Source organism: Schistocerca nitens, chromosome 9, assembly GCF_023898315.1.
Source record: "Schistocerca nitens isolate TAMUIC-IGC-003100 chromosome 9, iqSchNite1.1, whole genome shotgun sequence".
NCBI lineage: Eukaryota > Metazoa > Arthropoda > Insecta > Orthoptera > Acrididae > Schistocerca > Schistocerca nitens.
Genome location: NC_064622.1, coordinates 420,542,952 through 420,558,008, shown reverse-complemented (window position 1 = coordinate 420,558,008; position 15,057 = coordinate 420,542,952). Strand labels below are relative to the sequence as shown.

General features: G+C 46.9%; 1 protein-coding gene across 2 annotated transcripts in view; it reads right to left on the bottom strand.

The window, feature by feature from the left end:
* LOC126203219 (IQ motif and SEC7 domain-containing protein 2) overlaps positions 1-15,057 on the bottom strand; it is a 113,851-nt gene that overhangs the window by 22,191 nt on the left and 76,603 nt on the right. The window contains exon 5 of one of the 2 annotated variants that reach the window (XM_049937463.1): positions 8,534-8,866. The exons of the other annotated variant lie outside the window; for it this stretch is intronic. Within the exon in view, the coding sequence (XP_049793420.1) occupies positions 8,555-8,866 (312 nt within the window). The 3' untranslated portion in view covers positions 8,534-8,554. The remainder of the gene's footprint in view (positions 1-8,533; positions 8,867-15,057) is intronic. 2 annotated transcript variants of the gene reach the window in all.

Genomic DNA, 15,057 nt, shown 5'->3' with positions numbered 1-15,057 from the left:
GGCAAGGAAACGACTAGTCACATTGTTTTGCAGAATGCATGAGTCTTGATATACCGTCAGTATACCATCACCCACACAATATCAAAGATTGCGAGAGCCGACAAGTGCGAGAATGATCGCACAATCAGGTTAACAGCTCATGCATGCAAGTCGCTGACAAGAATTATACACAGAAGAATTGAAAAGAAAATTGAGGATGTATTAGATGTCGATCAGCTTGGATTTAGGAAAGACAAAGGCACCAGAGAGGCAGTTCAGACGTTGCGGTTGGTAATGGAAGCAAGACTGAAGGAAAATGAAGACATGGTCATGGGATTTGTCGACCTCGAAAAAGCGTTCGACAATGTTATATGGTGCCAGATGTTCGAAATTCCGAGAAAAATAGGGATAAGCTATAGGAAAAGACGAGCAATATAAAATACGTACAAGAACCAAGAAGGAACAATAGGACTGGAAGACCAGGAACAACGTGTTCGGATTAAAGAGGATGCAGGACAGGGATGTAGTCTTTCGCTCCAACTGTTCGATCTACACATTGAAGAAACAATGACGAAAGTGAAAGAAAAGTTCAAGAGTGGAATTAAAATTCAAGGTGAAGGGATATCAATACGATTCGCTGATGATACTACTATTCTCACTGAAAGTGAAGAATAGTTACACGATCTGCCGAATGGAATGAACAGTCTAATGAGTACAATAGTATATGCATTGAAAGTAAATCGAACAAAGACGAAAGTAATGAGAAGTAGCAGAAATGGGAACAGCAAGAAACTTAACATCGGAATTGGTGACCTCGAAGTAGATGAAGTTAAGAATTGTGCTACCTAGGCAGCAAAATGACTCTTGACGGATGGAGGAAGGATGACATAAAAAGAAGACCAGCACTGGCAAAATGGGCATTCCTGGCCAAGAGAGGCCTACTAGTATCAAACATTGGCCTTAATTCGAGGAAGAAATTTCTGAGAATGTACGTTTGGAGCACAGCATTGTATACCGGGCGTGAAGAGAATCGAAGCATTTGACATGTGGTGTACAGACGAAAGTTGAAAATTAGGTGGATTGATAATGTAAGGAATAAGCAGGCTCTGCGCAGAATCGGACAGGAAAGGAGTATGTGGAAAACATTGACAAGAAGAGGGAACGGGATGATAGTACATCTATGGTACTAGAGGGAGCTTCATAGGGCAAAAACTGTAGAGGAAGACAGAGACTGGGATACATCTAGCAAATAATTGAGGACGTAGGTTGCAAGTGCTACTCCGAGGTGAAGAGGTTGGTGTAGGAGAGGAATTCGTGGCGGGTCACATCATACTAGTCAGACTGAAGTTCAACTGATCAGGTACGGTCGCAGGTTCGAATCCTGCCTCGGGCATGGATGTTTGTGATGTCCTTAGGTTAGTTAGGTTTAACTAGTTCTAAGTTCTAGGGGACTAATTGCTGTGTCGGCAGACTTGCCAACACTACGTACACTAATTGAAATAGGCGGCCAAGATGCACGCGCTAACTCACGAAGGATGGAGTGAGGTCTGAAACAGGAGACTTAATGAATGCTATAAAGAAAATACGTAACTTCTGGACTACTTAACTTTTAATCCTTCCTTTGTATACATCGTTCTTGATGAGACATCTGGAGATTGTGGCGATACAAGTGCGACTCTTTAGATACAAGCAATCTAAGGCTAATGGCGCCTTGCTAGGTCGTAGACATGAACTTAGCTGAAGGCTATTCTGTCTCTCGGCAAATGAGAGCAAAGGCTTCGTCCGTATAGTCGCTAGCAACGTCGTCGTACAACTGGGGCGAGTTCTCGTACGTCTCTCGAGACCTGCCGTGTGGTGGCGCTCGGTCTGCGATCACACAGTGGCGACACGCGGGTCCGACATGTACTAACAGACCGCAGCCGATTTAAGCTACCACCTAGCAAGTGTGGTGTCTGGCAGTGACACCACACTAATGACCTCAGCAGTTGAGTCCCATAGTGCTCAGAGCCATTTGAACCATTTTTGAACTGATCAGGTACTCTTCTAAACTTTGAAGTTACGAAAACAGGTGGGGCACAGTAACAAGAGGAAGGCAGGAAGGGCATCCGTTCGCCCTGTACGAGTCGTAGCCATATCTAGGTACGGGACGGAAAGACCAGGGGAAGATAGGAAAGAAAAGATGGGTAGTAACTTGATTTGAAACGGCAGTGCTCAGCTATAAGAATAAGTGCCGCCTTATTTAGACCTTGTTAACATGTGTTTACTATATCACTTCCTTGTCGGTCCGTTTGAGTGTTCGGTAAAAGTTTTCGCAATTGATTTTAAACTAACTTGTCGGTGAGTTAGATATTTGAAACTTCCACCATAGCTCAGAACTTCACGGCAATGCAAATTTAAATAGCTCCTTTGTCTGGTGCGTGGCGGAGGCTACTTCATTTGCCACTGCCATTTCCCCTTTTCGTGTCTCACTCCCGAAAGGTTCGCGGGGAGAACGATTGGCGGTAAGCCTCCGTGTGAGCTTGAATCTCGTTAATATTTACCTTCACAGTCTCTTCGTGAGATATACGTCGGAGCAACCAATATATTGGTTAAGTTAGGCGAAGGGAAGCCGAAATAAAAACCTAAATTCACAACGTGTCTCTATCGTAAAGTCATCAAAATTTTCGAAATCGGTTGAAAAATTTCAAGACTGAAAGGGAAACAAAATATTTAAATAACAATAAATTTTTAATCTATCACATTTTTAAATTGCATTAGAAAGTATAAAATAGCTTCTAGCCCCATGCAGATTCCTAACCCCTTACGGATAGTGCTGTAAATGTGTGACTGAACTTTCAAGCCGTGCAGTTCTAGGCGCTACAGTCTGGAACCGCGTGACCGCTACGGTCGCAGGTTCGAATCCTGCCTCGGGCATGGATGTGTGTGATGTCCTTAGGTTAGTTAGGTTTAAGTAGTTCTAAGTTCTAGGGGACTGATGACCTCAGATGTTAAGTGCAATAGTGCTCAGAGCCATTTGAACCATTTTTGAACTTTCAATAGCCACGAAAACATATGTAACACTTAAATCTAAAAACGAGGGGTGCATGCTATGGACGAAAGGAGGTGAACTATTGATGCATCAGTTATGCATATATAGCGTGTCAATTTTTGAACTGTATGAAATAAAATCGTCATAACTTCTGAACGGTTTGCGTTAGGACTTTCGACTGCACGGTTGGCCACGGGCCATGATGGGAATTAGTATGGTTTATTTAGCGACGAAGCCCACTTTCAGTCGGACACCTTTGACAGTGGGCCTTTTCTACAGCAATCTCTTTGGTTTTCCTATTTTGGGAGGACATAGTGTGGCCCAAATCAAGAAAAAAAACGTCGGCTAAGCATACATACCTAAAGGCCTATGAACACTTGTTTATCTATCACACTGTGAAACACATCTCTTTTGCTGAACAAGTGCTCATAGGTCTTAAGGTATGCATTTTAGAGCTCAAGTTTGCCACGCTTTCTTGTTTGGTCTACACTAGCCTCTCCCAAAATATAGAAAGAACAGAGCTTGCAGTAGAACAAGTCCACGGACGAGTATCAGAACAATATTCGCTTATCAATTTCGACTCGTCGTTTCCAGAGCAGTGCCCCTTGCCTCAAATTGAGATACTTACCCTTTTCCGTTGTCCATGAAAATTTATAACATCATCACGGAATTACCTTGTATACACAAACCTTTCTCATGATTCATTCTACCCGTTCGTGAAACGCATATCAGAATCCGTAGAGTAGTTCCTGAGGTTAGCTTTCACATACACACAGAACAACGCAACACGGTCAGCCTTCGCTGCTCGATAGAGTTGCGGCAGCTGTTTAATGCTATTCCCTCCAGACCCCACATCCCCTGTAGCTTTTCAACTCGTAGCTCCCATTATTGTCACGAGATGTCATTCTAAACGCTCCTTATCTCAAATAGATACATTTACCCCTCTCCATCATCCCCGCAGTTTGTGACACCATCATGGAATCATCTTGCATAGTCATAGTCATAGGGTGTAAATTATAATGTAAGACCCATCAAATATGAGTTTAAAGTACGAATGACAGATACAGTATGCGAGCCGTGCTCCGGCTCGTGTTTGTGCCGTTGACAGGTTGGCGTCGTGTATTCGGATTGTGACCTCTCCTTTTCTTAGTCCGTTCACTGGCGCTCTATGTCTGTCAGTGAGTGGCAGCAGTGGCGTTTATCCTGTGGATACCAGGAGATGAGCTACCAACGCCCCTTCTTCTGCATCAGAGCGGGAATATTAAATTACTATCGCCCACCAATGGTAGCCATATGAATTTTAACCAATACCATCACTTCTCCAATACGAATGCGAAAAAACTCCCCCTTTATAAGAGCACGCGACACTCGTCTCTGACAGTATTCTAGCAGTAGTGGACACCAGAAGATCCTGAGGAAGATCCCAGCAGAGGGGTCGAAACGTCGATCATTTTAGAAGAAACATGACGTGGCCTAATAACGCAGAAGATTTTAACTTCAGTTATCTTTTCTTCGTATGGACCTTGATGGCTAGTGAGCAGTCGTACGAAGACGGTGGGCCGTGTTACGGGGTCCGCGATGGCGGTGCAGTCTGTTGCTAGGCGCCCGCGCTCGCCGGCCAGTTGAAGGTCGGTCGCCGCGGCCGGCAAGGCTGGCGGTCCGGACGCCGCATCGTCACGGCCCGGTGGCCGGCTGTCATCGCTCCGCCGTCTCACTCCCAGCCCGCTGGTGCCTCCCCGGCCCGTTAACCGCACCAGTTTTTTCCTGTCCGCTGGCACACCTAACAGCGCCCATTGTCAATCGCAATCACGCGGTACGCCGGAAGGTCACGAGACTGCGGCGTACAAAACGCAAAAAGTAAACTCCCACGTCTGGCGGCAAGCGAGCCCGTTAGCTGCTGGTTCAGCCGTGTAATTCTGAAGAAGTTATATCAGGGCCCTCACGTTGCATTCACGATGAGATACAGATGCATTATAAGCCCGGAATGAGCAAAACCAGTGGGAATATAAAAATACTCGGAGTAACCGTCCCAACATTCACCTTAATTACACTACTGGCCATTAAAATTGCTACACCAAGAAGAAATGCAGATGATAAACGGGTATTCGTTGGACAAATATATTATACGAGAACTGACATGTGATTACATTTTCACGCAATTTGGGTCCATAGATCCTCAGAAATCAGTACCCAGAACAACCACTTCTGGGCGTAATTACGGCCTTGATACGCCAGGGCATTGAGTCGAACAGAGTTTGGATGACGTCTACAGGTACAGCTGCCCATGCAGCTTCAACACAATACCACAGTTCATCAAGAGTAGTGACTGGCGTATTGTGACGAGCCAGTTGCTCGACCATCATTGACCAGAAGTTTTCAATTGGTGAGAGATCTGGAGAATGTGCTGGCCAGGGCAGCAGTCGAACATTTGCTGTATCCAGAAAGGCCCGTACAGGACCTGCAACATGCGGTCGTGCATTATCCTGCTGAAATGTAGGATTTCGCAGGGATCGAATGAAGGGTAGAGCCACGAGTCGTAACACATCTGAAATGTAACGTCCACTGTTCAAAGTGCCGTCAATGCGAACAAGAGGTGACCGAGACGTGTACCCAATGGCACCCCATACCATCACGCCGGGTGATACGCTAGTATGGCGATGACGAATACACGCTTCCAATGTGCGTTCATCGCGATGTCACCAAACACGGATGCGATCATCATGATGCTGTAAACAGAACCTGGATCCATCCGAATAAATGACGTTTTGCCATTCGTGCACCCAGGTTCGTCGTTGAGTACACCATCGCAGGCGCTTCTGTCTGTGATGCAGTGTCAAGGGTAACTGCAGCCATGGTCTCCCAGCTGAGAGTCCATACTGCTGCAAACGTCGTCGAACTGTTCGTGCAAATGATTGGTGTTTTGCAAACGTCCCCATCTGTTGACTCAGGGATCGAGACGTGGCTGCACGATCCGTTACAGCCATGCGCATAAAATGCCCTTCATGTCGACTGCTAGTGATACGTGGCCGTTGGGATCCAGCACGGCGTTCCGTATTACCGTCCTGAACTCACCGATTCCATATTCTGTTAACACTCATTGGATCTCGACCAACGCGAGCAGCAATGTCGCGGTACGATAAACCTCAATCACGATAGGCTACGATCCGACCTTCATCAAAGTCGGAAACGTGATGGTACGCATTTCTCCTCCTCAGACGTGGCATCGCAACAACGTTTCACCAGGCAAGGCCTGTCAACTGCTGTTTGTGTATGAGAAGTCAGTGGGAAACTTTCCTCATGTCAGCACGTCGTAGGTGTCGCCACCGGCGCCAACCTTGTGAGAATGCTCTGAAAAGTTAATCATTTGCATATCACTGCATCTTCTTCGTGTCGGTTAAATTTCGCGTCTGTAGCACGTCATCTTCGTGGTGTAGCAATTTTAATGGCCAGTAGTGTACATTAAATTAATAACAGAGCCTCCGAATGTTTAAGATCACGTGCTAGTCAACCAAAATAAATGCGGAAGACGGTCAACCTTGATTCGCCCTTCTGTCCGCTACCACGACTACACAACAGTGACCAGTGTATGTTTGTCTGCGCTGTGTCATTAACTGACATTTATTTACAACATATCACGCCAACTACGGTGCGTTTCTGATAAATCTTCCATGATGATGTCATAAACTGCCAGGGTGACGGCGAGGGGTAAATGAGCTGACGCCTTCAAACGACACGATTTCGTAGCACTCTCACGATAATACGAAAAGCACCAAATACAAAAGGCCTTTAACCGCCACTACGCCGATACTCGTTTTATTGTAAAAAGTCGTACCAAAAAGGGCACGTTTTCGAGATGCTCTCAGTTTACTGCTGTTTTCAAAAAGCAATCCTACATCTCACAGGAAACGTTCCTCCACACGAAGCAAAAACGAAACGCGTCTGACTCTGCCTTGAAAATGATCAGCATCCTGAAATTCCCCATTCCGACGTCACAAAACTCGGCCAGCTCCATCCGTCGTGTGTGGACGGCAAAAGCCTCGTGGGATTTCCGCCACACAGCAATGACGTAGCTGATTAATTTGTTTAGGTGACCTGCCGTCCCGAAACCCATGATTGCCGTGCTAAACGCCATATTTCTGATCTCGTGTTGAACGGTTTCTTTGGGGTAACTTTCCTGTGATTGTTACTAGAGTTGGTTCCAGTTAACCTGCAGTACTGGCGCCCACGCATTGAAGCGTGGTAATAGACTTACACACTTTCCGATCAAAAGTACCCGAACACCCTACATAATGTGGAATTGACCACTAAATGTCACAAGAGGCGGACCCTACGGTCTGGAGAGTTCATTCACTTCGAACGTGGAGTAGTCGTTATATTACTTGAGTAACGGATCCAACAGGGACACCTCAATCTTCTAAAGCTGTCCCAGACAACGGTTTGTGCTGTGTGAAGAAACAATCACAGCTATATCAAGATCACGCTGACGGACAGCTGCTTTATGAGAGGGTGGTTAAAAAAAAAAATTAAAAAAAATGGACGCAAGCGAGTTCCAAAAGTACCACCAGCATTCCATCTAGCAAAATGACTGTCCATGGGGAGTGAAAATAATGAGATGCAATTGTCGAGCAGTTCCCCGTAAGCTCCACACCTTTGCACTCTTTGCTAGAACCTAAGCGACGCTTGACAGTGTAAACAGCAACGCAGCAGGGCAGTGGAACACTGAAAATAAGTGATTTGGATGACTTTGTACCCTGCGGTAACTATGGAAGGATTTCGGTGCTGTGAATGCCTGGAGAATGTTACCTGCCGTCATTCTTATTGCCGACAGTGATATATGGTGTTACGGTATGAAGGTGTTTTAGATGGTTGGGGTGTAGGCCCGTTTTTGCTTTTAAGAAAGCTCTAAACATGGGAGGATATGAACACATTTTACAGCATTGTGTCCTACTTACTGTGAAGGAACAGTTCAGAGACGGTGACTGTATGTAGCCGCATACCGATGCACCCACCCATTAAGCTGCATCTTTGGCGGAACTGTTTATGGACAATAACATTCCTGCACAGGGTTCCGACCTGAACCAAATTGAACACCTTTGAGATCATCTAGAAAGTCCACTTTGCTGCAGACCGCAGTGTCCAGCAACAACACCTTTTCTGGTTTTGACTTTTGAAGAAGAAAGGATTGCCATATTTCCACAGACATTGACACACTTCTTCGAAAGAGTCCTCTGTAGACTTCAAATCATCATAGAGGTGCAGGGTAGCCTCACCCCATGCTAATGTTCACCTGTATGTGTCCGGATACTTTTGATCAGCATATATATTTCTTCAGTAGTTGCGAACGAGTAAATGTACAGAGAATGATTAGCCCACTCTTCCTCCTCTTTCATTGGGAGGAGTATTTTACCCCAGGCGGCCGAGCAACTGATATTGGGTCACTTAGTATGGTGGCAAATCACCTGACACGGATTAGGAGCGTTTTTGAAAACTAAGGCAGTTTCAGGAGTGCCGGAGACGGGCGCTCACCTTGGGCGAGTGGTCCCGCGCCTACCGGCGGACGTTGCTGGTCCTGAGGGAGCCGCGCTGGTGCGTGGGCGGTACGTCGGAGCGCTCCAGCTCGTCTCCCGAGGACAGCTCGAGGTCCTGCATCATCTGCGCGATCTCGCGCTCCTTCTTCAGGTCCGGCCCCGAGAACTTGAGGTTGGCCAGCGAGCCGTAGGAGCGCGACCGGTGCTCCTGGCGGATGCTGTACGAGAAGGCGCGCTCGTTCAGGTGGCCCTTCTTGCGGTAGATGCCCGTGTTGAAAGGCGACGTCGACTCCTCGGCCAGGACTGCGATTTCGTCCTCGTCCGGCGACGCCTGCAAGAAGCATTTGGACTGTTACCGAGACAGTGAAAAAATATGTCTCTGATTTAATGCCTCGCAATGAGATTTAAAGCAAGCCGAAAGTTATGGTGCGCCTCCCTAGTTCATTGGTCAGAGTGTCTAACTGCCGAGCGAAAGGCGCGAGTTAGATTTCCGGTACTGCTGTGAGCGGGACACAGCCTCGTGATGCCAATGAGGGAGCTAGCTACTTCAATGAGACGTAGCGTCTAACATAAATGAAAGCGACAGCGGCCGGGAAAATAGTCCACTGAGCCCACACACCTCCACAACACATTGCCAGAGCATGACGCTGGTAAATTGGTCTCTATTGACCCATTAAGGTCTGAAAACAGAGCTACAGGGACTAGATAAAAACATAGAAATAGCGCGAGAAATGCGTGCTTGAATCATGCAGATGCTAGCCAGGCGTGCAGGTTATGCTGTTGTACCTTACAACAAGCGGCAGAGGTGCAACGTGCTCAGTATGTTGTGTCAGTTGCTATCACAACAGTGTTCTGTATAGCGGTGAGAGCATTATGTGGGAGCTAAGTGAAGGTGGTTGGGGTAAAATACAGGGAACGAAAGACTATTTACACTTTGTACAGAAACCAGATGGCAATTATAAGAGTCGAGGGGCATGAGAGGGAAGCAGTCGTTGAGAAGGAAGTGAAACAGGGTTGTAGCCTATCCCCAATGTTATTCAATCCTTATATTGAGCAAGCACTAAAGGAACAAAAGAAAATTTTGGAGTAGGAATTTAAATCCATGAAGAAGAAATAAAAACTGTCAGGTTTGATGATGACATTGTAATTAGAGGCAACTAAGGACCTGGAAGTTCAGTTGAACGAAATAGACACCATCTTGAAAGGATATAAGACGAACATCGACAAAAGCAAAACGAGGATAATGGAATGTAGCGGAATTATATCACGTGATGCTGAGGGAATTAGATTAGGAAATGAGACACTTAAAAGTAGTAGATGAGTTTTGATATTTGGGGAGCCAAATAACTGATGATAGTCGAAGGAGAAAGGATATAAAATGTAGACAGGCAATGGCAAGGAAGGCGTTTCTGAAGAAGAGAAATCTATTAACATCGACTGTAGACTTAAGTGTCAGGAAGACATTTCTGAAAGTATTTGTATGGAGTGTAGCCATTTATGGCAATGAAACACCGGCAATAAGTAGTATAGACAAGAAGAGAATAGAAACTTTCGAAATTTGGTGTCACAGAAGAATGCTGAAGATTAGATGGGTAGATCACGATACTAATGTGGAGGTACTGAACAGAGATAGGAACTTCGGGCACAACTTGACTAGAAGAAGGGATCGGTTGGCAGGACACGTTCTCAGGCGTCTAGGCATCATCAATTTAGTATTGGAGGGAAGCGCGGAGGGTAAACATTGCAGAGGGAGACTAAGGTATGAATACACTAAACAGATTCAGAAGGCTGTAGGTTGTATTAGTTACTCAGAGATGAAGAAACCTGCACAGGATAGAGTAGCATGGAGAGCTGCTTCAAACCAGTCTCTGGACTGAAGACCACAACAACAACAGCAAGAGAGTCCGAACGTGGTGAAATTTTTGGTGCTTCTATAAGCAAGATGGCATAAGAGTTCGGTGTTTCCAAGAGGCACCGTATAGAAGATCTTTATCACATAGATGGAAGACGGGAAACATCATCCTTTATGGCAGAAAGTGGATGAAAGTGTGTGTTGAGTGATCGTAACGGACGTTCATTGACATCCGTTGAAGAGGACTGGGGCGAAGAATGAAAGTATGACAACTGTAAATTTCAGTGCAGAACTGAACGTCGTACTCTCGAACCCTCTTGGCACCAAAAAACCGCGAAGGGAGGACCAGAAGCTGTGGAGTCCAGGGCGAGTTGGAATTCTAAAACCAGTAACCAGTAATGCAGATGCCCGTAACAGAAAAACATGGTCCCGAATCTATAAAACCTGGAATATGGGGCAATGAAACTGTCGTTTTGTCGGATGAGTCTTATTTCACTCTGTTTCCAATTTCTGTTCCGAATATCGGTTGATGTATTACATGTCGTGCATATTAATCGATCAGCTTCCCTGTTTCGCTGACACACATTGCAACCTTCTGCCGCTAGAGGTCTCCTTGTAACATGGCAGCGCGTAACGGAACTACACTCCTGGAAATGGAAAAAAGAACACATTGACACCGGTGTGTCAGACCCACCATACTTGCTCCGGACACTGCGAGAGGGCTGTACAAGCAATGATCACACGCACGGCACAGCGGACACACCAGGAACCGCGGTGTTGGCCGTCGAATGGCGCTAGCTGCGCAGCATTTGTGCACCGCCGCCGTCAGTGTCAGCCAGTTTGCCGTGGCATACGGAGCTCCATCGCAGTCTTTAACACTGGTAGCATGCCGCGACAGCGTGGACGTGAACCGTATGTGCAGTTGACGGACTTTGAGCGAGGGCGTATAGTGGGCATGCGGGAGGCCGAGTGGACGTACCGCCGAATTGCTCAACACGTGGGGCGTGAGGTCTCCACAGTACATCGATGCTGTCGCCAGTGGTCGGCGGAAGGTGCACGTGCCCGTCGACCTGGGACCGGACCGCAGCGACGCACGGATGCACGCCAAGACCGTAGGATCCTACGCAGTGCCGTAGGGGACCGCACCGCCACTTCCCAGCAAATTAGGGACACTGTTGCTCCTGGGGTATCGGCGAGGACCATTCGCAACCGTCTCCATGAAGCTGGGCTACGGTCCCGCACACCGTTAGGCCGTCTTCCACTCACGCCCCGACATCGTGCAGCCCGCCTCCAGTGGTGTCGGGACAGGCGTGAATGGAGGGACGAATGGAGACGTGTCGTCTTCAGCGATGAGAGTCGCTTCTGCCTTGGTGCCAATGATGGTCGTATGCGTGTTTGGCGCCGTGCAGGTGAGCGCCACAATCAGGACTGCATACGACCGAGGCACACAGGGCCAACACCCGGCATCATGGTGTGGGGAGCGATCTCCTACACTGGCCGTACACCACTGGTGATCGTCGAGGGGACACTGAATAGTGCACGGTACATCCAAACCGTCATCGAACCCATCGGTCTACCATTCCTAGACCGGCAAGGGAACTTGCTGTTCCAACAGGACAATGCACGTCCGCATGTATCCCGTGCCACCCAACGTGCTCTAGAAGGTGTAAGTCAACTACCCTGGCCAGCAAGATCTCCGGATCTGTCCCCCATTGAGCATGTTTGGGACTGGATGAAGCGTCGTCTCACGCGGTCCGCACGTCCAGCACGAACGCTGGTCCAACTGAGGCGCCAGGTGGAAATGGCATGGCAAGCCGTTCCACAGGACTACATCCAGCATCTCTACGATCGTCTGCATGGGAGAATAGCAGCCTGCATTGCTGCGAAAGGTGGATATACACTGTAGTAGTGCCGACATTGTGCATGCTCTGTTGCCTGTGTCTATGTGCCTGTGGTTCTGTCAGTGTGATCATGTGATGTATCTGACCCCAGGAATGTGTCAATAAAGTTTCCCCTTCCTGGGACAATGAATTCACGGTGATCTTATTTCAATTTCCAGGAGTGTATGTGAGTGCACGAGAAGCAGTGAGCTGTAATCGAGTTTCTAGCCACAGGAAATGAAGCTCCAATTGTAACCCAAAGAAGAGTGAAAGCTGTGTACTTTGGTGACTGTTTAGACATCAGTAATATGCGGCGTTGTGTTGTTCGTGCTCGTAACGAAGGAAATGGTTCAAATGGCTCTGAGCACTATGGGACTCAACTGCTGAGGTCATTAGTCCCCTAGAACTTAGAACTAGTTAAACCTAACTAACCTAAGGACATCACAAACATCCATGCCCGAGGCAGGATTCGAACCTGCGACCGTAGCGGTCTTGCGGTTCCAGACTGCAGCGCCTTTAACCGCACGGCCACTTCGGCCGGCGTAACGAAGGAAACGGTGGTGCTAACCTCAACGTGTGTGTCAGAGCCCGGAGTGGATGACAGCGTACGGCAGCCGACAAGACTCATGGAAATCGGGTTGATGAGTGGTTGATGCACTCATCAGAGAAGATCGTTGGGTAACACAGACAGATCTCAGATAAATGTGGCATATCACGAGTGCGTGCACCGGCCATCGCGGCAGAAGTGCGGTGCGGAAAACTGTGTGCAAGGTGAGTGCCTCGAATACTCATCCTGACGTCAAACATCGGTCGACTATTTCTTTCACGCTTTGAGCGTCAAAGGCATCGGTTCCTTAACGACAATGGGACATGTGATGAAAACCGGGTTTACTATTTTGACCACGAAAACAAGGGAACATCGGTGGAATTTCACCACAAAGTGCAACCGACACCAAAAATTTCAAGACCCTGCCATCAGCAGGCAAAGTGTCCTGGGACGTTCAAGGTGTGCTGGGAACGGGTCGAGTCCTCAGTACGTAGCAAGTGTCTGTCGCAATCACAAAAATGTTCTGTCTAGCTGTGAGAGCATTATGGGGGAGCGAAGTGCATCCGAAACCGGCGAAAGTGTTGATGCTTATGTAACCAAGATGCCCTAAGAGTTTGGTGTTTCCAAGAGTTACCATATGGAAGATTTATACCGCGTACAAGGAAGACGGGAAACATTATCCGTTATGTCTGAATGTAACTGAAAGCACGAGTTCGAAGAGTTCGCCCACACTTGTAGCACCCTCTCTTTCAGCATGATAATACCATAACACACGCGAGCGCTGCGACTTCTGCAACAATCTGACGTCTTGAGTTCACTGTAACTGACCAAACCTCCATACAATCTCGACTTGGCCCCAGCCGATTTTCATCTGTTTCCTATATGTGCTTCGAGGACCAATCTGAAGTGATAAAGCCGTGCATGCAGAGGTGCGGTTGTGGCTCCGTCAACAAAATCAAACATTCTACACTGACGATATCAAAAACTGGTCTTTCGTTGCGACAAATATGTTCGCCACCAGGGTGACCATGTTGGGAATCAAAAATGCAGAGATAAAGATGCAGAGTCTTAATGAAGCTCGTTTTGTACGATGTGAGGTCCGCTACCGTTTTTTCTCAGTACTCAAACATGTTTCAGCACCACTGTGCCATCATCAGTGGGTTTCCTTTTCATTTATTCTGTAATGTGAACATTTTTCTTAAATGATTACCAAATTATGTGGATGTTTAGTTCAAACAATAGTTCGTTTCTTTATGTTAATACCTTTACACTTAGTGTGCATGAATTTTTCGGATCACTTGTGTATTATTTATTACAGGTAGCTCGTCATCCACAACCAAACGATGATGATGAGAAAATTTTGCTGGGAATTAACCTATCATCTAAAATGTAATTTGGTTTGTCGCGATGTTTCCGCTCCTATATTCGTTTTTACTTACGTTTTCGTGTGGCAAGCCCTTTTATTCCCCGCACCATGATGCGTTACTTTTGAACACACCCTCGTATCTTCTGAAATATTGGTTCAATACTGTCTCGCCTATTCCAACATTTCTTCGAAACCCAAACTCATCTTCCACGAGATCGGCTTCTAAAAATTTTTGCATGCTTCTGTAAATAATCCGTATCAGCATTTTCCCCGACTTACTAAGTTGATAGTTCAGTAATAGTACGCATGTCGCCGCCTGCTTGCTTCGAAATGGAATTACTACATTCTTCATGAAGTCAGAAGGTATTTCCCTTGTCTCATATATTGCACACGGTGTGGAACAATTTTGTCGTGGCTGACTCTCCCATGGATATCTCCAGTTCGGAGGGAATATCTTCTCCTCCTGGGGCCTTGGTTCGGCTTCGTTCTTTCAGTGCACTGTCAGATCCTTCTCGCAGTATCATATCTCCCATCCCACCACCTACTCCCTCTTCTATTTCTATAATATTGCCTTCAAGTTCATTTCCATTGTACAGCCCGTCTATATATTCCTGTCACGTTTCAGCTTTTCCTTCTTTGCTTTGGTACCAGCTATGATATAGGCATAGACACGAGCTCGCGAATATTGTAACTCGACAGTCGAACGGTTGTGGCATGAAGATGGTCAGATGAATCCCGGTTTCAGTTGTATCTAGCTGACGGGTGCGTGAGAGAGCAGCCTATGGTCAATGAAGGTTTGAATGTTCGTGTCCAGGCATGAAGTGCCGCAATTACGCTCAAATGGATGGTTGCAGGTAGGTCCGTTTGTCCGGCTGCA